The 24,828-nt window shown below is 41.5% G+C and overlaps 1 protein-coding gene across 1 annotated transcript in view; it reads left to right on the top strand.

The window, feature by feature from the left end:
* ITK (IL2 inducible T cell kinase) overlaps positions 1 to 21,938 on the top strand; it is a 36,052-nt gene extending 14,114 nt beyond the window's left edge. Inside the window, exons 2-17 of the mRNA XM_026063372.1 lie at positions 1,302 to 1,406; positions 4,478 to 4,559; positions 5,776 to 5,904; positions 6,588 to 6,628; positions 7,429 to 7,580; positions 8,256 to 8,321; positions 8,510 to 8,564; positions 11,130 to 11,209; positions 11,846 to 11,982; positions 12,740 to 12,814; positions 13,524 to 13,695; positions 14,431 to 14,647; positions 15,484 to 15,548; positions 15,639 to 15,757; positions 18,586 to 18,743; positions 19,291 to 21,938. Of these exons, the coding sequence (XP_025919157.1) occupies positions 1,302 to 1,406; positions 4,478 to 4,559; positions 5,776 to 5,904; positions 6,588 to 6,628; positions 7,429 to 7,580; positions 8,256 to 8,321; positions 8,510 to 8,564; positions 11,130 to 11,209; positions 11,846 to 11,982; positions 12,740 to 12,814; positions 13,524 to 13,695; positions 14,431 to 14,647; positions 15,484 to 15,548; positions 15,639 to 15,757; positions 18,586 to 18,743; positions 19,291 to 19,362 (1,725 nt within the window). The 3' untranslated portion in view covers positions 19,363 to 21,938. The remainder of the gene's footprint in view (positions 1 to 1,301; positions 1,407 to 4,477; positions 4,560 to 5,775; positions 5,905 to 6,587; positions 6,629 to 7,428; positions 7,581 to 8,255; positions 8,322 to 8,509; positions 8,565 to 11,129; positions 11,210 to 11,845; positions 11,983 to 12,739; positions 12,815 to 13,523; positions 13,696 to 14,430; positions 14,648 to 15,483; positions 15,549 to 15,638; positions 15,758 to 18,585; positions 18,744 to 19,290) is intronic.
* Positions 21,939 to 24,828: the final 2,890 nt, after the last annotated feature.

The following is a 24,828-nucleotide window of genomic DNA, read 5'->3' as shown; positions in this document are numbered from 1 at the left end:
TGAGGGGCAGGTGTGGAGGTGGGAAGGTGGAGGCAGGTGGAGGAAAAGGCTCCCATGCCTTGCGGATGGCTGCTGCCAAGGAGCAGAGCTGCAGGTCCGCAGGGACAAGGGGAGCAAAAAGGGCAGGAAGGAGATGGGAGGATGAGCAACATGTCGGTTTGGGTTGTGGGTCAGAGGGACGGTGAGGAGGTGGCCAAAATCTTGCTATGGCTCTGAATGATAACCCGTGAAGGGTATAAAATGGTCTCCAAAATCCATGCTCTCTCCCATCGACAGTAGCCTGTATTTGGAAAACAGAAGGGTTTTTTGCAGTGAAGGGGTTCTTAAATATCACAGTCTTCCGTCATGTTATCACAAAGCTGGGCTGGGAGACAGTTTTGGTGTTCAATCCCTCCTGAAAAAGAATCAAAACAGGAAACCGGTTTGCCTCTGAAGAGCAAGTGCCTCTGAGCAAATCCTTCAGAAGACTGCGCTAGCTAATGAGCGAGAGCTTCACTTCAGCCTACTGCATGTTGGCATCTTCATCTGTCTCACCTGAAAAAGCAGCGTACGACTTGCTCAGGAGTTGCTGGGCGATGATTCAGTGGGCAATAGGGTACACTGAGGGCAGGCATTTCAGTGCCGGGTTTCTAGGATGTCTCTTCTTTTCTTAACTTCTCCTAACTGACTTTATTGTTATCTAGCTATCTGGTGTCAGATGAATAATAACACAGCAGAGGTTGCCAGTAAAATAGCTTTGCAGGCAAGGTTTTGAAATTATTTATTTCAAAATTTCCTGTTATTTTTCTTAGCTAAAAACCCAGACAGGTGAAAACCAGAGAAGCATTTTGTTTCTTGGAGAATAGATGCAGTAAGAATGTTACATTTTAAATAAAATGCTTAGTTTTTGAAAGCCTAACTACCCAAATATTTTCTAAAAATAAAATATTTACTGTTTTATAGCTTTTCAGTGTGAAACAGGAATGTTAATAAACTCAAAGTTTCATGAAAATAGTTCTTTTTGGCTAAAAGGCATCTTGTTTGTTGGAAAAAAAAGAATTTCAACCAGATGTTTTGACTGATTCTCTAAGAACCAGTGTGTTGAGGTGGAATATATGTATGTGCATAAATGTATGTACAATCCATATAGATGTGTGGTATATAAGAATGACTATACTTTTAAACATCTTATATAATCAGTTAATTTGCTTCTGTTCCATTGAAATCAATGAAAAACTTGTCTTATGGACATCACAGACTTATCTAATTACTTATTTAATATAGAAACATTAGCATTAACTAAGTGCTTTTTTGTCTTTTAGAAAAAAAGAACATTGAAGGGTTCTGTTGAACTTTCCAGGATTAAATGTGTGGAAATTGTGAAAAGTGACATCATTATTCCCTGTCAGTATAAATATCCTTTCCAGGTGAGTCTGTCTGTTGACCGTACTGGTAGTGATATCACTTTATTTTGTAGTTCAAGAGAATTCTCTCTCCGACATCAGGGAGTAGCAACAGGTGAAGAAAAAACAGAACTGAGGTTTGAAATGAACTGGAGAATCAGAGACTGAGTGTTATCACAAGGTCCATAAATTCTTATACTCATTGGAAAGAACCATTAGATTTTCTAGTCTTATCCCAAGTTTAACACAATATTCAGCTATCTCACATGAGCTAGTCATCACCGAGCCCAGTAACTTATGTTCAGATAAAGCACATCTTTCACAGAGGTTTTGGCCAATTTACCTACTTCATGCTGAAATAAAATACATTTAGTGGCCTTTACATCAGAAACTGGTGAATGGGATGTATGAAGGAGGCTGCTCCAGAAATGAACAGAGGAGGCTTTTAGTGATGAGATTGCTTAAGGACCAAGAAGAGGATAGTGATAGCTATAGGATGGGGAAACACTTTTTGTAGTCTACAGTTGTTAATATGTRTGGGATACATTTATATTGCCATGAGAACAGAAATGCCACAGAATACTTGGTTATTGCAATGCAAATTCCCAGTTTATGATGTTACTCCCTGTGCTGCCAATTATCAGAATTTCATCACATTGTTCACAGTATTTTTCTTAAGACTATGGCATCTGGATTTTAGTGAATATAGGGCAACCTTTGTTCACAGATGTCTTTAAAAGTCTGGACTCAGAGTTTCACAGAAAAGCTGATGACTGTGACCCACACACACATCAAAAGCTAAAAAACAAAAATAACATCATATAAAGGAAAAAGCCATAAAGCAATTTTTTTGTTGTTTTGGGTTGGGTTTTTTTTTGCGATGAAACCAGAACTGTTTTGGAGGATTGGTTTGGTGTTACCAGAATTTGTTATTCTGACAAATCATGAAGTAGCTTGCAGATTCTTCTCTAATATCTTCTTCATTTGAACAGTAAAAGTGCATATCCACCATGCTTTCCCAGCTAAAGATTGATGTAGAAAACCAGTTTCTGTGGGTGAATATACCCCAGTGTCTGCTGTCAATATGAGACCTACTTAAGCTCTCGTCTGAACTGTGTAAAATGTTATCTTACAGAAATAGGAGAAGGGAGAAGAATTAGTTTCCTAAACTAGACCATATCAGGAAAACCTCCCTCCAGCATGGGCTGTTCTCTAACCAGGTTCATAAAAATTGTTCTGGAATATTACAAGATGTTTGTTTTGTCTGAACGTAATTAGCATTTAAGAAAACAAACGATCGGGKTGTTACAGCCTTGTTTATGGGTCTTTCAGGAGCAGCAGTAGATGCTGTCATGCTCCGCAAACAGCTTTTGATGATCAGCCCTGTGGGAAAGGCCTTAACCAGGGCTGGGTAGGTGGGGAAAAGTTTGGTGGGGGTATTTCGACTGCTCTTTACTCTCTTCTCATACTAGAACGCAGTTTCCTTGAGTGAAGACGTGCTTGTGAAGGAAGAAATGTTCAGATCTGTTTGTTCTGTGTCTGCATTTTCCAATGTAGCCATAATGCTTGTAGGAAAAAACAAAATAAAGCTAGGATAGCAGCTGATGGTGATGGGATGGTAACAACTGACTAGCTGTGATGGACAGAGCTCCACTGAGGTCATGGGAACCGCACCTGGTGGAGCTTGTCTMAATTCTGTCCCGGAGTCAATTTTGTAGTATTTTGTAAGCTGATATTATCTATTTTTTAAAATACCTCAGCTGCACCAGCTGTAAATCTTCTGTGGAACCACCAAAGCACAGGGAGTAACATAATAACGGGGTTTTGTTTTCTGTGTGTGGCTCCTCTGGCAAGTCAGCCCCTTGCAGAATAGCATAAAGTGAGCGATTTTGTGCGTTCGTGCGTGTGCGTGGCTACACGTTTTGGAGATCTGCTTACTGCAGATTTCAAAATCTACCTTGGATTCTCAAAACATTATCACACAAGAGTAATAGCAACGTTAATATTGCTATAATAGTATCAACAGCAGTGGCTTTAAATGAGTGGGAATTATTCCTCCATTATTTTTATTATTTTTTGTAAGARAGGTTATAATTTATCTCTCTGTAGCAAGCAAAGCTGTTGAGTCACATGGCTGTCCGTGCGTGCCTGCAAGGGCTTCAGGTCAAAAGATAACAAATATTTCCTGTTCTTTAGGTGATAATCATCATTGCCCCATCTACACTACTAGACAAACTTTAAAAACCAGCTGCTTTCCTGTAGAAACCGCTGTTTAAAGACAATGGTCAAAGTTTCTTAAAGCATCTGTGCATCAAAGAGACTTGGACACATTTGGAATTAAATTATTGAGATACATATTGGAAGAGAAATACAGAATATGTGTTACATTGAATTTTAGGCCCAAATGTAGTCATCCAATTAAATTTCTGAGTCATTTTGGTTCTTGTAATGATTTTACTCTCTGGTCTGAAACTTCACAAATGTTCTGTGTTTCTCTTCCTACGTTGGTTCATCATTAAGGACAACTTTATGAAAATAGCATCTTGATTGCTCATTGTTCATCTGCTCTAGCCTCCTGTTTCTCCTCTACAATCCTAGAGTGMAAGCTATTAAAAAGTTTGAAGAAAATCCTTAGCAATCCACATAGTCTCCAAAGAGTTGCTTGGGGTTCATACTGACACAAGAGAAGCTAAATTTGGTTCTCAAATTTTAAGTGGCAGCATCTTACAAGAAATGGCTAAGAAACAGATGCTATTTTCCCAGAGATACTTTGGAAGAATAAATCACAATCAGCAAGTAATAGGCTGAATTCTCTGCTGATTAAAATTGCTACATCTCCATTGATTTAACTAGCATTTCTTAACAGCATAAAATTGATCTAAAATAGTATTTGTTTAGAATTCTTTCTTGATCAGGGTTTCCACTCAGTTTTAAACAATCAAGTCACCAAGGTTATGAGATGCTTCTGGACAGAACTAGAGTACTGCACTTGCCCACGTCATCATTTTGAACATAATTTGTTGGTATGGAGGCTGCTGCCTGTTTCTTTCAGCGATTGCCTAATGGCTTGCTTCMTTCTTTCCTCCTCTCTACAGATTGTCCATGATAACCACATACTCTACGTGTTTGCACCCAATCGTGAGAGTCGGCAGAGATGGGTCTTTACTCTGAAGGAAGGTAATAAAACTTCAGTGTCCACCTAATTGATGAAGTTACTTATTCAAGATTAGTTTTCCCAACAGCTAATAATGCAGAGCAAATGCACAGGTTGAGGAGTCAATATCTTATATCTAAGCTTGTAAAGTGATAATTGGGAATGCCATTATGAAATCAAGTATGTTTGCAAATCTTGTGGGCATATTGGAACTATGGAATGCTCTGTTTTCATCTTTTTAGGATAAACTTTTAATATGTTACTATAATTTGAGGTTTTCTTATTCAGRAAGAGATGAGGGGTTTTTATTTGGCTAATTATTTTTATATGAATTAATTCTTGTTGTGTAGAAGATTTTTTTCAATTCTAATTAATAGATTCTCTGTTTAGATAACCTTCTTAGAGAATCATGATTATTAAGAAACATTTTTGTGGGTAGCTTTCATTTCCTGTTCACCTCTTGAATTACACTGTGGTTCATTACAATGGTTCTGAAGTGAAGGTACAATAACTAACCACTGCTTGCAAAGTGAGACATAATACTCAACATGAGGAAGGTGTTGTTAGTTACATGAAAATTGCACCAGGTTTCCTTCATAGCTTTCTCCTTTTTCATAACACAAGCTGGTGTATTGTTCATTCTGAAAACATTTTGCCTGATTAAGTTCATGCACTTACTCTTGTAACCAGTTAGCCCCTCTCTGGAGTGCACCTGTTCGAAGTTTCTACTTTATCACCTCCTTTAGTTTAACATTTTGAGACTGCCCCTCCTTTGGACAACCAGTGAATGCCAGCTTGTACAGCTCCTTCCAAAAACTAAGCCAAAGCAGCAAGTGTCTGTGTCACACATATATACATACTGTAGAGCTAAAGTCTTTTATGAGAATCATCAGTACATAGCATGCCAGGTTTTTATAAGACATTTCTTCTGTGGTTTTCGTGTTTAACAATTTAAAGAGATAGTCGCTTTGGTAGGATTCTGTTCTCCTGCAGTACAGCCGTACGAGCTCCATCAGCATCAGGTAGGCTATTCCTCCATATTGATGATGACTTCACTCCTTTCAGGAGAACATTAACACTGGGGACTGAAAATACTCACCAAAGCCTGTCTTGAAAAGAAAAAGAAGCTTCTTTAAATTGCAGATTATTTCCATTCATTTCTGCATGTCTCTTTCAGAGCTGATGTCAATGCAAATAAATCCATTTTCCTCCTCTTTTTCTTCTTCTAATATTTTCCAGAAACCAGAAACAACAATAGTTTGGTCCAAAAGTATCATCCCAATTTTTGGATGGATGGCAAGTGGAGGTGCTGTGATCAGACAGAGAAGATGGCAGTTGGCTGTGTAGAGTATGACCCCACCAAAAACGGTATGGGATTTTGAGCATCCTGACCTTGGAAATATTTATTCTAAGCAAAAGTAAAGGATTAAGTCTGTGTCATATAGAACATTGAAGTATATCATATTACATTTCCATCAGGATAGATGTTGCTGACTTCTCGGGACATTCCTTATACTGTTTCATCTTTTACTGTATATGGTATTTGCTTTGAATTAACAATTTCCTCTGTGTGATGCTGGCTGCTGTCTTCAGAATGAGATGGAAAACTAAGAATTTGATCAGCCATGGTCAATTAATAAATCAAAATAACAAATTTCTTAAGATATATGTTCACCCCTGTGTATCCTATTTTGTCCTAACCATATTTCCACTGTGGTTTCAATGGCCAAGCTTAATCTTTATGTTGTCTCCTGAAAAAGATATAAGTTGTTGCCAGATACAGAAGTCAATCGCTCTTTACCCAAGACTTTTTTTCCCTGGTATTTGGGTGATTCCTTGTGTAATCTGTACATCAGTTTCAAATCCATGTTGTGTGGCTGACAGTCACTGTGTAGGTTCTAGCTTTTGGCATGTCTTACTCCAAAAACATAAAGGGCCAAGACTTGCTATTCACAATTTTTGAATCACCTTTATATATTATATTACCCTGATGGTTTGTCAGCTGGTTTTGTCCAGGTCTACTGCAAATTAACTTTCTTGTTTCATTACAGCCTCAAAGAAGCCTCTTCCTCCCACTCCTGAAGATAATTGGGTGAGTGCAGTGAAGCATGCTAAGCTTTCCACGTGTCCTGTATGTTTAACTAGCAGTGGTGAGAATGTCCTCATTTAGGTTCACCATGGTTCAGTGACCTGGAATATCATGTGTAATAACATTCCCTGGGTTTTTCTCTTACCTTTTCTGCATTTTTTCATAAACTATAAATTAGCAGCATCCCAGTGGTGTTCAGTCCTGCAAAGACAGCTTTTTTTTTTTTTACAGAAAGTGAGCTGGGGCTCCCCAATAGTGAGAGAAGCTTCAAGGTTTTTTTTTTTTTTTCCTATTCATAGGAAGGGAAACCTGGGAGGGGGGTGGATATGACAATAGTATTCAAATCTGCAAAAGCTGCTGTGAAGAGCAACAGAGTAAGTGGTTTCCAAACCCATTTGTGGAGGGACAAAAAGTCATAGGCTTACACAATAACAAGGGAGAAGTAAGGTGGTGGTTACCGCAGGAGGCCTTATTGTAGGGTCAGCAGGGCGTTAGGACAGAGGCTTTTAAGAAAAGTTTAGGAAACACCTGTGGGGAATAGTTCAAAGGCAGTCCTGCCCTAAGCTTGAGAGAAGGAGTAGATAACTATTTTCTATGCAACAGAAATTTGTGCATGAAACTTATTGTTCAGAAATGCTACAAATTCTTGTGTTGCCAACATACCCCGCTAGGCACTCTGGGGTGCTTTCCTAATGCTGAGGCTTTTGAACCCATCAAACGGGGTAATGTAATATCTTTTTAGAGATTACGCTGTTGGTGTTTATGAATATGAATATCATCAGTTTTGTTCTTAATTTGTGCAGAAGTTGTTGCTAGACCCAAAGGATGCCTTAGTCTTGGCCATATATGACTATGAAGCCCAGAATCCACAGGAGCTGACATTACAATATAATGAGGAATATTATGTGATTGATAACTCTGAGGAACATTGGTGGCTGATTCAAGATAAGAATGGGTAAGTCTCTTTTCCACAGACAATTTACAAATCCTTTCTAAATCCAGTCTGATCTTCCATTAAAATATATGCTGGACTCTAGTATAATATATGTGAACTATCTTCTGACACATGGAGAAAAAGGGGGGCAGCTAACAAAAAGAGTGATGGGGGGTTCTTCCCTTTGATGCTGCTTGTATCCAGGCAGCTGAAGAAAAGGAGACCAGAAGTTAATTTTAAAAAGAACAGTCCTTAGTTCAGGCTGACACTCACTGGCATATGTGTGGGGAAAAAAAYTGTGAAAATTGGAACCCACAAAACACGGAACAGATCTGTGTGTTCCCTGTGGGGACACATACACACAACTAACAAAAAAGAAATTGTAGGATTTTCAGCATGAGCAGTGATGGAGAACCTAGTATGTACATTAGTTCTTAATCCACCCCTGTTTATCCAGACTGGGGAGGATATCTAGTGCTGCACCTCCTTACAAACACAGCTACTGATCTGAGGGTGTTTAGAGGGGCAATCAGCTGTTTCCTTTTCCCAGTAACCCTACTAAATACGTTATAACCAGCATTTATATCATGTAAAGRGCAAGACTTCTGGCAGGCAAAAACTTTCAGAGCTGACTCCCACAGATGCAGAGAAAATCCCATCTGTCTGGCACACTCACTCCTTCTTGCATTTTAACAGGCATGAAGGCTATGTGCCAAGTAGTTACCTGGTGGAAAAATCACCTGACAATCTGCAAATATACGAGTAAGTTGTGCCTACGCTTTTCTTGTGCCCCTAAAAGCCCTGGATTTGTTACAGAAGCTACAAGCCTCAAATCTCCCTACCCTACATTCTCTGTTGTCGTTAACACTTGGGACTCTCAATCCAGAGGCTTTTCAGTAGAAACTTTAACAGCCTAGAAATGCTGACTCAGAGTCTTTTGATGTTTTCAGGTGGTACAATAAGAACATGAGCAGAAGCAAAGCAGAAATGCTCCTCAGGGATGAGGTAAACCAGTGTCATGTGCGGGTCAGATGGGCAATAATAATTAATTAATGACAAATGGGGAAAGGACTGCGAGGGCTGCTTTGTGTAAGAGCGAGCTGAGCCCTGGGTTCCTGCTGTGCTGCTGTCGTCTGTTCTTAGTGTGTGGTGCAAGATAAAGGACTAGCAGGAATGAAAATGCTAGCAAACCCTCCTTGCCTCCGCATGAGCTGTGTGTGGGCAGCCAGTTGTGCCACCCTTCTTCAGTCGAACACACCCGAAAACTGGGGCTGATGGAAAACACTGTTTCAGAACATTGTGTCAACAGAAACCATGTATTTAGTTCATCTTTCTGTCTCTGCAGGAGGCCTGCAAATAGCAGGAGCTGAAACTCTAACCAGCCTCATGCTGAAATATTTTGGGTGAAAGCCAAAAGGATGGGTTTGGTTTTTTTTTAAGTTGTATGTCTGTGTGCATGTGAGCATGTATTTTTGATTTTTCAGTAGAGTCAGAGTTTCCCAGTGAAAATTCTAATGAAAATAAAAAGAATATACTTTTTGTTGAAATCTTCCACACAAACGCAACCTTAGTTTTTAAACCAGCTCTTACACTAACAGAACAGGAGACCTGAATGAAGTGCTTCTTCTTGGAACAATAGTATTTTATGGAAATAAAAGCTTTTTGAGTGGTTTTAATAATTCTTTTATTTCCCATCAGCTCCTACAGGATGTGCCCATGCATGGCTTATTGAGCTCATTTTTGCCTTTTGGTCCTACCAGTGCCACACTYCTGTGGCAACTAGCCTCATGTGGCTCTGGAGATCTCTGGTTCAAAACTTCTCCACCCTCACAGTTTTTCCAGAAAATGCAGCTAAGCTTGCAAGTGATCTTTGGCCAGCCTTCCCATCAAGTGAGAAGGAAGGGCAAGAACAGTGCTTGAAATAACTCATGCAGGGTGCTGTCTTCAATACTTGTCTGCCTGTGCAAGCAACCCTGTCTCTCCTGCCTGTACTTTGAAGCAGCCAGACACAATGCAACTTGTAGAGACCATGGTCACGTACAGCATTAGAGASGTGCCGTGCCCAAATTAATATGCCTCTTAGGACCTTCTCAGGACAAACCACACCTTCCAGGGAGATAAGTCCTAAAGTCCTCACTATTCGTAATACAGACACTTTAACAGCAGCATCCAGACACCCTCTTTAGAGCTTCTGTTCTAGATATTGTATTGTACAGATAGAGTAGATGTTGTACAGACATACAGTAAAGAGAGAGCCTTGGAGGATTTATAACCCAGTGGCCCAGTCTCAGCTGGGCAGAGTCACTCACTAAAGACAGCAGCTCATACACAGGGGATCCAGTAGCAGTTTTGGCTCCTGTGTTCACCAGGAGACTGAGTCAAACAGCTGGGGAGTCAGGAAAGAGGACAAGGCAGGGTGCATTTGAGTTAGTTTTGCACCAGGTATTGTGGGTAGATAGATGTAATTCTTCCAGTTATATCAGACAACAGACATTCCTGCTTTCTGTGTATCTACTRCAAACACTAACACAGTGTTGAAACAAAGAAAGTCCACTTGAAGGTGGATATGTTTATAGATTGGAGTTGGAGAGAGGACATATACAAATGGAGGAAATCTACCATGTAAAGCAAAGGACGGAACAAAGTAATCAGGCCCTTGGGATGCCAGATGAAAGGCATCTTTATCTGCAAACAGAAGAAAAATGCTATTTTTATTATCAAGAGAGGTCAGCACAGCGCATTACATCCAAATTGTGATGTTAAACCTTCTCCCTTGCCATCTGATCCATTAATGCTTTGCACTGCAGGATCATGGCCTGTGATACTTCTCARGCATTTTAGCATTCAGATCAGCAGAAAACAATTACAGTGAAAAATTAATATTGAAAACAGTTCTGTGAGTGCCAGAGTAGAGGAAGTCTGCTTTCCTAAGCTTTTACGTTTAGATATTGGATGACTGGGGTATCTATGAAACAGCAAGATCTTGCCAAAGCTTTTCCCRTTTCTGGGCGTTTGTAAATTATCTTTCATACTCTCCTGTACGGATTCTCTGGTGTCTAATAAATTACATGCTCGTTCTGTAGCTCTTCTCTCAGTGGAGGACACTCAGGGGGGTTTGCCTTTCTACTTGGCTGCCCATTTTCATGAAGCTTGTGTGAACTTAATATCACCAGTGTTCTGTCAAATAAGGTTGAAATCAATCAGTGGATTCAAAATTTCTAGGGCAGACACTCAGAGGGACAGAGAGACACATACTCATGTGTACCCACACCCACACATACTCAGCATGCTCACATAAGTCTCGTTTCCTCAGGAAACTGAGCTAAAAATATGGGGCACCCAAGAGAGACCAGCTGGGTGTACCTGTAGGCTCTGGGCAGATATCAGAGCTGTGCATGGAAAGCAGCAACCTCTGTCAGTGAGCTGGTGGCTCGTTTTTTTCCTACATGTTTAGCACATTTTCATGACAGAGCAGTCGACAGGGTTAAGACGAGCAGAGCTTTGCCAACAGCGTGCTTCTTTTTTCCATTATGCCTCTAACCAATTTTCTGCGCTTTGCTCCTGTTGCAGGGTAAGGAAGGTGCCTTCATGGTGAGAGATTCGAGGCAGCCTGGCATGTACACAGTCTCTGTTTTCACCAAAGCATTAAGGTACAGCTGAGCTCAACAGCTTTTCGCATCAATTACATCAATGAAATGATTTCTCTGAGAGTTTAATCTCTGTAGTTGTTTTGGCATTATAAAGAGAGAGCAGACGGCTAATGAAAATGATAAACACTTCCAAAAAAAGCAGAAGAGTTGGCTGGCATTCGCAAAGCAGTTTGTTAAAGGCTCCACTTCTCCCTGAATCTAATTTTTTGCCTATAAATAGTCCCTTAGACATTACTGGCGTTATACGTGTGATGAAGTTGTCCCCACAGCTAAAGTGTTTGTAGGATCAACATGGACTGTAAGCTGATCTAGTCAGAGATGCATAATACAGGACTAGTGAAAGGGTTTCCGTGATGGGGCAGAAAGTTTTGTTTCAGAAAGAGATGGCAGAGAACCTTAACCTGCTCTTATCTGGAAACCTCAGTGTTTCTAGAGATGAGACCATCTATGAGCGAGAGAGAGAACACACAAGTACACCGCTTTCATTAGCAATTGTAGATCACTCCTTGCTCGTCTCTCATTCTTTCCACGTGCAGAAGGTCTCCTTTGCTTGCCCTCTACCCTTCCCTTTATCTCCACAATTCCTATCTTTTTACTGCAAATAGTTTTCCTTAAACAAAACCTCATCTTTTTCAGCACAGACAACAATCCCGTTATAAAGCATTATCACATCAATGAGACAAATGACTTTCCCAAGAGGTATTACTTGGCAGAAAAGCATGTGTTTGACTGTATCCCTGACCTCATCAACTACCATCAGCACAATGCAGGAGGTGAGTGAAGGCTGACACCTACCAGCGGAGATGCCATTTTACCACACAGCTAGGTGACTTTGAACGAAAAAAGGCTCTCAAGCCTTCTGCCCTTACAACAAAATGCTAACTGGCACCATATTTTCTTTCACTTATCCTGGCACTTGGATGGTAGGAAAATGATAATCTCGTCTTTGCTTCTAGCATTGCACCTTCATTCTGGTGGGTCCTTCTTTTTAAGAATGGGTGTGACCAATGCAGATGCCATGCTGACTTTCACTCTCTGGGAAGTTCATGGAGGTGTGTCACCAGTGCCAGGCCAAGCTGCCTGCAGAGTTACACTGCAGTGCCTTCTTGCCTAGGAGGTGATATTTCCCTGAGCTTTCACTTGACACAAGTTAGGGACATGGCCAGGATCCATAGCCATCAAAGTCTTCCAGCCCTACAGTTCCAATGTACCAAGGGAAACCTTGGGCTTCCAAAATATCCTACAAATAAAAGGTACAATTTGGCATCTCATCAGAGCTATTAGAGACTCAGAGCTCATACTTGGTGACAGAGCAAAAATGAGAAATAAGCTGAAACCAGTTAGAATTGGCTTCCTTTGAGAAGGCAGGAAATCACAGTCTGAATAGAGGTTCAGCTGCCCTCAAGTGGAGCTGAAAACTCAGTACAATAAATTTGCCTTCAGTATCCAGTCCCCCTTATAGGGTTATGACAGTTGCACTTCCCATGACAGTGACAATAACTGGAACCCATCTTTTACTCTGTTATTCAGGTCTTGTTACTCGTTTGCGGTATGCCGTCTGTCCCTGGAGAAAAAAGGCCCCAATCACTGCAGGGCTGAGCTATGGTATGGAGTTACTCTTTTTACCATATGGGGATCACACTCCTCCCWGGTTAGCTGGATGATCCTAAATATTCCCATGGGTATTGATAAATATTCATGTGACTATCCCAGCAGTACATAGATTTCTTCAAGTCTTTATATCTTTATATGGAACCATTCCCTAAATTATCATCTCTGTCGTTACTATTGATGACTGAAATAGCTGATCCTGCAAGGTCCTGAATGCCTTGAGGGAAATGCTGAGCACTCTAGACTCTCATTAAAGTCAGTWATAGTTATAGGAATGAATGCTAAACAAAGGTGATGGGAGCAAGAGTCCAGCTCAGTCTGGCAAAAGCTGAAAGAYGCTTGCACCCGTGTATAGTTGTCTACAGAATTTTACTGGTATTATCTTTATTGTAATTCTTGGAGACATCAAGGAACTCAAAAGCAGGCTGTGCTTAATAGTGCACATATACATGGTAGAAACAATCCTCCCTGAAGAACTGAATAGACAAAACAAATAGGGAAAGAAAGGGGAAGTTTTTATCCCTCTTTCTGAGCATGAATTGGAGCATGGACTGGTTAAATGAGCTGCTAAAGGTYAGACAGACAATGTGAGGCAGAGCCAGAAAGTCTCACTTTGAGTCCCATTTCAATGCTTAACCTACAAGAGCTTTTCATTTGACATTTTACTGTAAGATCCTTATTCCTTCTCCCTTATGATCAACAGGAAAATTGGTCATAAATCCCTGTGAGCTCACCTGTGTACAGGAAATTGGCAGTGGGCAGTTTGGGGTGGTCCACCTTGGCTATTTGCTGGACAAGACAAAAGTAGCCATAAAGACCATTCGTGAAGGAGCAATGTCTGAAGAAGACTTCATTGAAGAAGCTAAAGTCATGATGTGAGTAGTAGCTTCACCAATAAAATAGGTCTCTGTAGGATTCACAAGACTGAATCAAAGTGTTGTGATAATGTTCGGAAATCTGAGTAGAGAATTTAATCCTGGATTATCTACTATTTATCTAAAAAGTATAGTGAGAGACCTGTGAGTTCTGGTGGTTACAAGGGAGGGCAATTCAAAATGTAGATGAATTACTGTGCACATAAGTCTATCAATATACAGAATGGTCTTCCAGATCTCTGCTGTTCTGGAAGGCAGAATTCCTTGCTGGTGTATTCTGGAGATAGAAGTGGTTTTGTCAAAAATAATTGGATGAAGAAATTTCATACAAGTTGAGGTAAATGTTATTGAAAAGCCTTACTTCCCAAATTTTTCTGCTTTGCACAACTGAGAATATTTCTCTTTGGCTTTTTTGACTTTATTTGCTTGCTTTATATTTCTCTCTCTTCAAAATAGAAAGAAATGTGGGTTTTTTTGTTTGATTGGATTATTTTCTGTGCAGACAAATCTTTTGGTGACCATTACCATTGAGACAGGATGATATTTAGTGCCAAACGAGATTGAAGTTAGACTTGGTCTACACATTTTCTCTTTTTGACTTTCATGGTTGGTCTTTGCACAGAGAGGAGTACAGCAGGGTAACAAAGCAGTTGTCATATAATGAACTCTCTGTAAGAACAGAAGGACTGAGCCGATTTCAGCCTCTTTTGTCCACCTTCCCTCTCCTTCCTACAGGAAGCTGTCTCATCCCAAACTAGTCCAGCTTTATGGAGTGTGCTTTGAGAAAACTCCCATATGCCTGGTGTTTGAGTTTATGGAGCATGGCTGCTTGTTGGATTACCTCAGGAGCCAACGGGGCACTTTTTCAAAAGAAACCCTCCTGGGGATGTGCCAAGATGTGTGTGAAGGAATGGCTTATCTGGAACAAAATTCAGTCATCCACAGAGACCTGGTACGTCTGCCTCAGATAGGCTTGTTCTCTGCTCCAGCTGGGCTTTTCCCTGTGCTTTCTCCCTTCCCTAATTTCAGTTTTCAGACTCTTCCTGCCTATCTGTTGATAGAGGAACCAGTATCTCCCCTTGTTGCAGAAGCAGCACCAATGCTAAAGGAAAAAAAAAGCATCCTCCGGAGTGCCCACTAATCTATTTCCCTTCATTGTSTTTGGGAGAGAAGAAAGGAGGACAAAAAGTTCAGCTATTTTCTGAGTGGACTCTTCCTCCCTGAGGGCCTCAGCTCCCACAGCTCCCAGGGTCTGGTCTCTCTTCATGTCTAAAGTCAGTGAAGATTCCTAAAAAGACCAAAGCCTCCAGCAGGTGCTGTTCTTACACATGCACAAACATGCGTTGCTGATACAGTCCTTTCAATTAAGTGGAGGTTCTAATGGCCAAACACAGACCTCTGCAATACATAATTCATTGCTTTTTGCAAACTGGGCAGCTGCTGTCTCATGTTCAGTCAAACAGCATCAGTCACTGCTGCCATTTCCTTAGGGGAGCAAGGACTGTGGGTAATTGTGGATATTTTAGATTCTTCCTCTGCCCTTTGTGGGCAAGAAGGGCCTGCAGGTGAGACTCATGGTTGGGTGCTTTCTTGGCATCAGGAACATGCTGAGTGTAAAATGTACATACAGCATGAGAACTTCAAGTTCTCACCCTCTTCATGTGGTGTAGTATCACTTTTATTCTCCTATTTTTAAGCACTATCTGGTCTATCCAAAGAAAAGTGACAGAGTGACTGTAATAGTCTCTCAGCACTGCCCTTTTGCCTTTATGCCTTCTTTTCTTGCAGGCTGCTCGGAACTGCCTGGTGGGGGAATCGCACGTGGTCAAAGTGTCGGACTTTGGGATGTCAAGGTAACACTGCAGAGGCTGCACGCACTCCCTGCAAGGCTGTAACTTGGACTTGGGAGTTACTCAGCATACTCCCTTCTATTCCTTTTCCAGGTTTGTCCTTGATGATCAGTACACCAGCTCCACAGGTACCAAGTTTCCAGTCAAATGGTCTGCACCAGAGGTTTTCTCCTACAGCAACTATAGCACCAAATCTGATGTTTGGTCATTTGGTAAGAATCTCTAGTTAAAATGAAAAAAAATTCAACAAACGCAGAAAAGCCTAAGTGCTCAATCTTTAAGTAAAATCTCCCAAACACTGGTACATTTACTGGGTTCCAATAGCGTTTTGCCTGAATAATGGCTTAGAAAAAGAAGCCCAAATCTTTTAAGTGAAAGAGAGGAAATAATAGTAAAATAATAGAAATAATGGTAAACTACTTAGACACTATGAATCACAGAATCACAGAATCACAGAATCACTGATGTTGGAAGGGACCTCTGGAGATCATCTAGTCAACCCCCCTGCTCAAGCAGGGTCACCTAGAGCACATTGCACAGGATTGCATCCAGGCAGGTTTTGAATATCTCCAGAGAAGGAGACTCCACAACCTCTCTGGGCAACCTGTTCCAGTGCTCTGTCACCCTCACAGTGAAAAAGTTTTTCCTCATGTTCAGATGGAAACTACTGAAACTACTTAGACACTATGAAACACTGCAGATACTGTTRATTTAATCTATTGTATCTGTGCAATATTATACAATACCAAATAGCACTCTCTACTTCATGCTGATATAGAAGGAGTGTCCAAGAAAAGTTTGGAGAATCACTGGCAAGGTTATATAAAGAAAGGAAAGGAGAGACATTTAGGCAGTCCATCTCTCTGCGTGTCAGTCCCAGGCAGTGAAGCTTTGTTCATACCCACTGTYGTTCAAAGTTTGCTCTGCTGACTCCATTTATTTTTTGTCAATCTGAAAATATTATTTCACTGCCCACACTTTTTCTCACCTAATTTCCTGCGCCCTGATGCACTGTTTTACGATTTGTCTCTGTTCTTTGGTCTCCCTTCTGGACCCTCATAGATAAGAAAGCTGTTGTCTGTTTTTCCCAAAGTCATTGGCACTAGAGATAACAAAGGCTATTCCCTGGCCTGTTGATCTGGCACGCTAATGTATCTGGCCCATCTCCAGCTAGCATGCAAATAATGCTACTGCAGGATGAATCAGTGCAGTGTGCTGTGCACAGCACACAGTCAATGGGGCGCCACTCAGCTCTGGGCCTCGCAGTAAATAATGCAGGATTATAACCTTTGCTAGCCTGTGCTTGTGAATTCTGTGCTTCCCTCTCACTTTACTGTGCTCTACTGTGCATTTCATACTCGCTAAGCTTATGCATTTTTGTGGGGGATTATTAGCATTGCAGTGGGAGCTGGGTGCTCAGACCCACTCAGCTCCTTTGAGAACCCAATCCAGACGTGCATCAGAGAGCACCATTTCTCTGTGTCCTTTGGCATGCTGAGGAGGCTGTCAGCACTTATCACATAATAACAAGGATTAACACTTGCCAGTGCAGCTAGCTATGACACCTTACAGGAAAGTGGCTGTGACACAGAAAGAAATGYTACTTTGGTAAGAATGTTCTTCTGTTTCACAAATCATAAATTGGCCTGTACACTAACATAAGTGATAACTTTCATTTAGGGTCCCTTTAAGAGCCAGATGCCTCCAAAATGCATGCTCAGTTTGATTTTTGGTCAAGCCAAGCTGGGTGAAGTTGGCTCACTCCAGTTTCAGGGCTGAATGAAGTACTTGTTTGCACTGGTCAGGCCTTCCTCGTGAAATTTGCAGACACCAGTGCTGTACATCTGTCTGACTTATTATCTCCCCATCCAGTGGGGTTTGCATAAGAGGATTCCCCTGTCATGTCATGGTTTCATGACTCTGAGAATCTTTCTGCTCTGTCGTTCTGCAGCTCATTCATCTCTTCTGCCAGGGCTGAAATCCTGCTGTGCCCAAGAGACAAAAATGGGTGTGAGAAATTCCCAGGGTTATTTATTTCAGATCATTCTGTCTATCTGCCTGTCTATCTCTCTCTTCTAATATGACAATGTGAACACAGTTTACCAAGACAGTCATATTAAGTGACCAAAGAAATCAGACCTAATATTAACACAAACACCTTGTATTCATGCCATTTGCAGAGCCTCTCCGATGGCCAACTGCAATGTGTTCTGTAGTCATTTTGTCTTTGCCTGTTTCTCTTCCACCCCACTAGATAATGGCATGAGTTTCTCTACTAATCTGAACCGGAATCATAACAAATTATTTGAGTAGTTAGGAAAAGAAAAAATATGTGATGTAATCCCTTTGAAATTTCACTGTGATTGCACACGAATTTATCTCAGTGAATCACACAACCTGGTATTTTTGCAGATGAGGAGAAGTATTTCACATTGCTTTTCTGCTCCTGTGTCTTGCCAAAACACAATCAAATTCTGGTTTAGGACAGACTGTTGGCATGAACGTCAGTGACTTCTCTTGTATGTGTTTAACTGGAAGCAAAAATAGATAAACTTCATCAGTGACAAAAAGAGAGTTCTCTTTTCCTCATTACACATCTGGATGGAGTACATTCACTAGCATTGCCTCTTCTTCACATGAGAAGAGGAAGGAGGGGGCTTCTGGGAGAAGGCAAGCAGCACACTGATTTCTGATACATAACGCTCTTAGACTTCATCTGACTCAGTGGGGAAAGGAGTCCCTGTTGTGCTAGAGTCTGCCATGAAGTATGACATAGAGAAGCCAAACTTGTGCTGACCCAAACTGGGACCTCCACACAGTTCAGTGCTGGGCAGAGATTTTCTCTGGCATCCTCAAACTGTATAGCTGTGCAAGGGCCTGCTTTTTCAGACGTGCCCTCAGAATCAGAGTGAAAAAGCTTTTTCAAGTAACAGACATCAACAGTGAGCTGCAGAGAAGAGCAGGTGGAAGCTGGCTGTGAGCCTGTTGAGGATTTTATTGTTGCTTCTTTGTTGTTATTCCCATTGTTTGTTTGTTTTAGGAGTGCTGATGTGGGAGGTCTTCAGTGAAGGTAAAATCCCCTATGAGAATCGCACCAATGGAGAAGTGGTGGAAGAAATCAATGCAGGTTTCCGGCTCTACAAACCGAAGTTGGCTTCCAAGGCCATTTATGAGGTCATGAGCCACTGTTGGAGCATGGTTAGTATTTTAATGAGAAAGCCCTAATTCTCAAAGACAAGAGCTCTCTGCCCCATGTCTTTTAGGGGGAGAGGGTATACACTTCATATGCTATCACAAGCTAAAATCCTGGAGGTGAGGCAGTTTTCAGCTTTCATCTGAGTTAGCAAGCTGAGTTAAACTCTAGGTTCTTTGCCTTTTATTTAAGCTGCTGTCTCTATAGACTCTTCATTTTACTGAGAAGTCTATGCAGTTCACCTAACTCAAGTTAATTCAACAGTTTTCTTTCTAAGAAAGCTACGTATTTGTAGGGTTCAGCTTTAATATGGATGGTATAAATGATAGCCAACCCATTACAAGGTGCTTAGTGTCTACCAGGCAAAATTCACTGCTAGTAGAAAAGAAACATTGCATACAAGAAAACTCATTCTGCCATTGGCACTTTCTCTGTAAGAATGGATTTTATTTTTGATAATACTCAGTTTCCTCACAAGGTTTTCCTTCCTAATCTTGCTATTCCTCTCAAGCTGACATTAATATTCTCTCTCTCTCCCTCTCCCCTGCACAGAGGAAAGATGACCGGCCTTCCTTTTCTGTTCTGCTGTATCAGCTGAGTGAAATCTCTGAGTTTGATCTGTAATCACGACACTGGCCACTAAACGAAGCTAACAGAGTCCTGAGAGGACAGATGGTTGGATTTTCCCCACACAAAGCATTAACAGGAATCCTTTCACCATAGACACTTGCTGTATTCCTGGGAGAGCAGGAGACAGCAGAGGCCGTTAATTCCAGACAGACCAGATATCCTCATGTCTTCCAGAGAGCAGACATACACAAACTTTTGGTTTGGCCAGGAATGGTTACAAATCTTACAAACAGAACCAGCTATTCAGCACAGGTTTCTGAACCACACAGTCCAGCAAGTCCATTTCTCATGAAGATATGGTGTCAAAACTAAGATACCTGACATTGCTGTTCCAGTCCTGAGAACTCCCAAATGAAGGTTTTCCCTGGGGGGGGGGGGGAAGTCTTCAACTGAGGAGGAACAATCAGACGTTTCTGTAGCTGTCTAATTCAGAGTGGGCTGGACCTGAAAGCTCTTAACAGAAATAGGCCTGGGACACAACAGAACAGGCTGGATATAGTCATTGCATTTTTGATGTTGATATTTCAAGATGGTTTTGTTCTTCCTTTGCATGATTTTCTCTGAAACTGTGGCATAACAAGAACAGGATTCTGGTACCCTGCAAGCTGAAGGGGTATGTGCATATGAGTTTGTAAGGAAAGGAGAGAAAAAGCAATGTGTTGAAGAGTCTTGAAATACTCTCAGATTGCCTTATATAGTGACTGGGAAAGTGGGACTCTCTAATGTAAATGTACGCTCTCTAATGTACACTCTTGGTAGGAAAAGGTCAAAGCCTAAAGTTTGTATCAAATTTTTCTTCGGTCTTTCAACATCAGAAGATAAAGAAAGGAAGTCCACCAGTCTTTGAACTGAGTATGGGCGGACTCAGCAGTGCAGAGTGCTATGATCCAGGGGTGAGACAGATCCCATGATCTGATTATCTGATATCTAAAAGGCACAGGAACCTCCTCCTGAACTAGTGTGTTTGGAAGGAAAGAGCCACAGTGCTCCAAAAGGATTGCCACAGGATTAAAACATTGCAGACTATGTGCTCAGCACTCCAGTGATAATAAGAAATGTTTTCTCCCACTCCAAGAGTAACTGAATCATTGCAAGTAAAGCCTTCTCTCTCTCTTCTGTGAACAAACTGGTGAATCCTCTAGGGATTGTCACAATCAACAAAAGAAAGAAAGAAAGTCCTATGTGAGGTGGACTGTCTGGGTACTTCATGCTGAGTTCCACATTATGTGGCAACAGTGGAAGAAGGTGTAGACAGGATCTATCTCCTGGTACTTCAGTTAAAATCTGCAATTTTTACTGCAAGACAGAGATATTGTTTTGACATAATTGATCTCAAAAACAAAAGTGTGGGGGTTAGYGTCCTGCAGAATTTGTAAATAAGATCAGGACTTTCTGCAGAGCATTAAGAATTACTAGAGAAGGCAAGAGGACTGGTGCATGATATGTGTATATATGCAGTATGTGTTTTTGATGTTCCTCTGTTTGGAGAAGCTAGGACATGAGTAAACCTTATGTGACAGCAGTTCACAAAACCTTTGAGTTGCAACCTTCCAGCAGCAGGTTCTGATGTCATTACAGAAGCCGGATTCAGAGATTTTTGCCAACAAAAATGGAACAAGGAAATACTGTAATCYCACGATCTCACTTATCCTGTGTCAAACTTTTTCTTCATAGAAGGAGGTTTTATTGCTGGTATTTTTCAGACCCACGGCTCTAGGCTGGCTTTTGAGAGCCAGAATATCTTTTCAGCTATGTGAATATGGGCAAGGCACTAGTTCCTATCTTATACATCTTCCTACTTTGCTTTAATTCCACATTATTTTCTTTGTTTTATTTGTACAAATATCATCCAGACTGATTCTCCTAGGCAAGGTGAATCCTAACATTCAGACCAGAGGTGGGTCATGCCAAAACGCAGGATCAGAGTGCTACCTTCAAGTCAGGACTGCTGCCAAAAACATCATGAYAGTCTGAACCAATAGCTGGAATATGAGCACCTATAAAGAGGTTTTGAATTCTTGCCTACAGTGAACATAAGCTGAATTGCTTTTTGTCCCCCTTGTCCTTTTAGTCTGAGTTAACCCGCTGCCATGTTCCTGTGGTGCTAAAGTTCACATTTAGTCAATGAGGTTTTCAATAGCCCTAAGCACATGGCACTGCACATCTACAACTAGATTGGAGGACACCTGGCCAAAACCCCCTTTTTTTCCCCCAGTCCAGGTTGCACTTAGAGGATCTGTATAACCCCAGAAGCACTCTGAATAATTCTTCCCTGAGTGCAGGCACTCTCGCTGTGGCTCGCGAAGTCAAGCTTCTGGCATGCTACCCCCTCCGCCTTGGTAGGAACCAGGGATCTGTTAGCCCTGAGGATGTTGCTATTAAGCAGCAGCAATATCGCTCTGCTAGGCAGTGTTTTGGARACTATATTTATGTTCAGATGAGGTAAATGTAATATTTATTAGCTAGTTACTATTGCACAAGATAATATTGTGAAGTCTTATGTTCGGATCTTCTTTTGTAGGAATTTCTATGTAAACAATACATATTTTTAAAAACAATAAATTGCTGTGTCTCAACTATGGCTTTCACTATGTTTCATTATGTGTTAACATAAATGCAAAAACAATGCTTATGCTGTTATAATCATACTGCCTGCCCTTCCTCGAAATCCTTCTCACCAAGAAACAAACAAGCCTGCTCTGGTTTATGAAATACATCTGTTCCCCTGATTTATGGCTATGTTCTGGGGTTAGATTATATGCTGGGTTCACTGGGATTAGTAAATATTCAGAACCTCTGAAAATTGGGTGAATTTACTATATGGACACATAGACATAGATTTCTAAGTTTGAACATCCAGTGTCATGGCTTCAAATTCTTTGGGTCTTTGTAAAATGGGGATAATAATATTTGAATGCTCCCAGGTGATGTTTGCCYGCTAATATTTACAAGATACTTGAAGAATCTCAAAATGATGGTGCCATACTGTGACAACTGCTTGATGCTAACACACTGGTAACAAAAAAGCCGAAAAGCCTGAAAGCCGAGCTCGCCTGGTCAGAGGTCCCTGTTCCTGCTTGCTCTGCTCCTACTAGCCACCTGCAGAGGAGAGTGGGATGAAGAGCCCATGCAGAGGTACTGCTCCCATGCCGCTGCTGCTGGCACTGGAGCCAGCTGCTCCCCCACCCTGACATGTAAGTGCTTCTCATCTTCACACTCTGTGGGAGAGGGCTGACGACTCCAGGGGGGCTGATCAATATTTGATCTATATTTGATACATAGCACCAAGTTCCATATGCAACGAAATACAATTTCTTCCCATCCTGCCTGTTCTTCATCTGTTCCTTTGAGGAACTTTCTTTCAATAAACCCAATGATAGTGTAGGTTTTGACATGTTACAGGTAGCACTTGGAACTACCAAAGTCACAAACTTACTCCCCCAAACCAGGCATTACCCAGTGTTCCTTCAAACATTTCCAGATGTGGGATTAGATGCACTGCAACACTTAGGAAGAATTGCAATAAATATCCATTTGCTCTTCATTAAATATCCACAAGTATCCACTTGTTCCAGTGGGCAATTACCTTTTTCCCTAGTTCTTTATTCCTAGTGCTTTATTCTTAATTAGAAGGTCTAGACCTGCACAGTGAGAAAGCACTGACACATCTGCCTTCATAGCTAGAAGACAGTAAAATTTGGCCTGGAAAAATCCAAAATTTCCTGAAACATTTTTTAGTGAATATATTCCCATGTGATGTGCGGCTCTGTCTGTGCTCTCTGAACTCTGCTCTCTGCAGCACGATGGAAGGCTCTGCTAATTCTCCCCATGTGGACAAGCTCACGTGTATTGTTCTGTTCACCTCACAACACCCTGACACTATTTCTTGCTCTGGCCTCCACGCCCACAAACAGGTGATGCCCACACTGTATCTGATGCACACATCTGYACCTGTACGTGGCCTGCTCCTCACTAGCATTCTTCCTCTTTTGCAAAGAGACCTGCAGGACAAATGCAAATAAGCTTATTCTATTATTCTATGATCTAAGACAACACAGAGTAGAAAATTAAAATAATATCATAATATTCACAGAATTCTCATCACCCTTAGCCTGGCTGATAATGGGAATGAGTTAAACCCTGCAAAAAGAAAAAAAAAGAATTCACAACAGTTTTCACTGCCACAGTTTTCTTGAATTGACCTTGTTTCACCCACGGCCTCAGAGTAATATTAGCTGTTAAATCTCTTGGATCTGCATTAAGAATGCTAATTTACTGAATCTTTCTGACAAGCAACAGATACTAAAAAGAGGAACCATGGCTGCAAAATGTTCCAGTTAAAGCTGAGGTAGAAGCCTGCTACACAGGGAAAGGAAGAAGGGTCTGTTCCTAGAGTAACTATTAATAAATTTTTTCAGGTGCGGTGCTGTCTATTTAAATGAAGACAGTTTCGAAGACTCTGTCTTGCTGCTTTTGGAGTTTGCAGACCCTAGTGCCTCCAGCCTAGTGCATCCAGTCTACCTATCGCAGCAGAGCTACGGTGTAGACCTGGTGTCCAAGCTTCCCTGTGGAGCCAACATGTAGCCAGAGCTCATACTGGGGAGTCTGTGCTCCTGAGCAAGCTCAGACCCAAGCTGTCATTGACAACAGAGCAGCAGGCTTACTGGTGAGGAATTGGCAGTGGTTATTTGAATCCAGGAAAGGTCCAGATCTAGTCCATTTTTAGCACAGACTGATGTTCAGGAAAGGGATGCTGCCAGCGGCCACTGTGGAAATATCTCTAGATATGCACTGGGCTTTCAACAGTCCTTGGATATCCACCGCTGTCTTTTTAACAGAGAGAAGCATCCGAACCTATGAGGGCTGCATAAAAATGAATGAAAGCCCTTTGCAAGGTTTGCATCAATCACCATGCAGAGATGTTACTCTGGAGGTTGTAACAGGTCCAGTTTGCGTTTCACACTAGATCTGAACAACTGTACTGGAGCTTTAAAAAGAAGCATGAGCAAAAGAACTGGAAGCTTGTCCCTGAAAAAATGCCAAATACCCAAAACGCCAAAAGGAAGATCTTTTGGATGTAGTGTTGACTCAGAAGAGTCTTGGAGCCCAGAGCAAAGGCACTGTCTTCTGGTTTTTGTCCCTTACATGCTCAGCAAACCAAGGCTTTATATATAGTATGGGAATAGGACTGTACTGTCGTTAAAGCAGTATTAAAAAATAATCTCTCTGTGGCACAAGCCCTCTGTGGTGATCAGAGCCTGCATGCCTGGCACCCCGGCAGGCTCTGCAGCAGCAAGATGGGGACTCGCGCAGCCGGTCCTGCCTCTCAGGCACCGCACTGTGTTCAGCCAGCGCTTCTGGGGGCTGCGAGAGCCGCCGCCGCCGCCGCCAGCAGCATCCCCATCCTYTTCCGTGCGTAAATCGGCTTTTTTAGCCATTCTCCCCCGGCCATTTCGGCAA

Source organism: Apteryx rowi, unplaced genomic scaffold (assembly GCF_003343035.1).
Source record: "Apteryx rowi isolate R43461 unplaced genomic scaffold, aptRow1 scaffold_2, whole genome shotgun sequence".
Lineage (NCBI taxonomy): Eukaryota > Metazoa > Chordata > Aves > Apterygiformes > Apterygidae > Apteryx > Apteryx rowi.
This window is presented reverse-complemented; position numbering and strand designations above follow the sequence as displayed.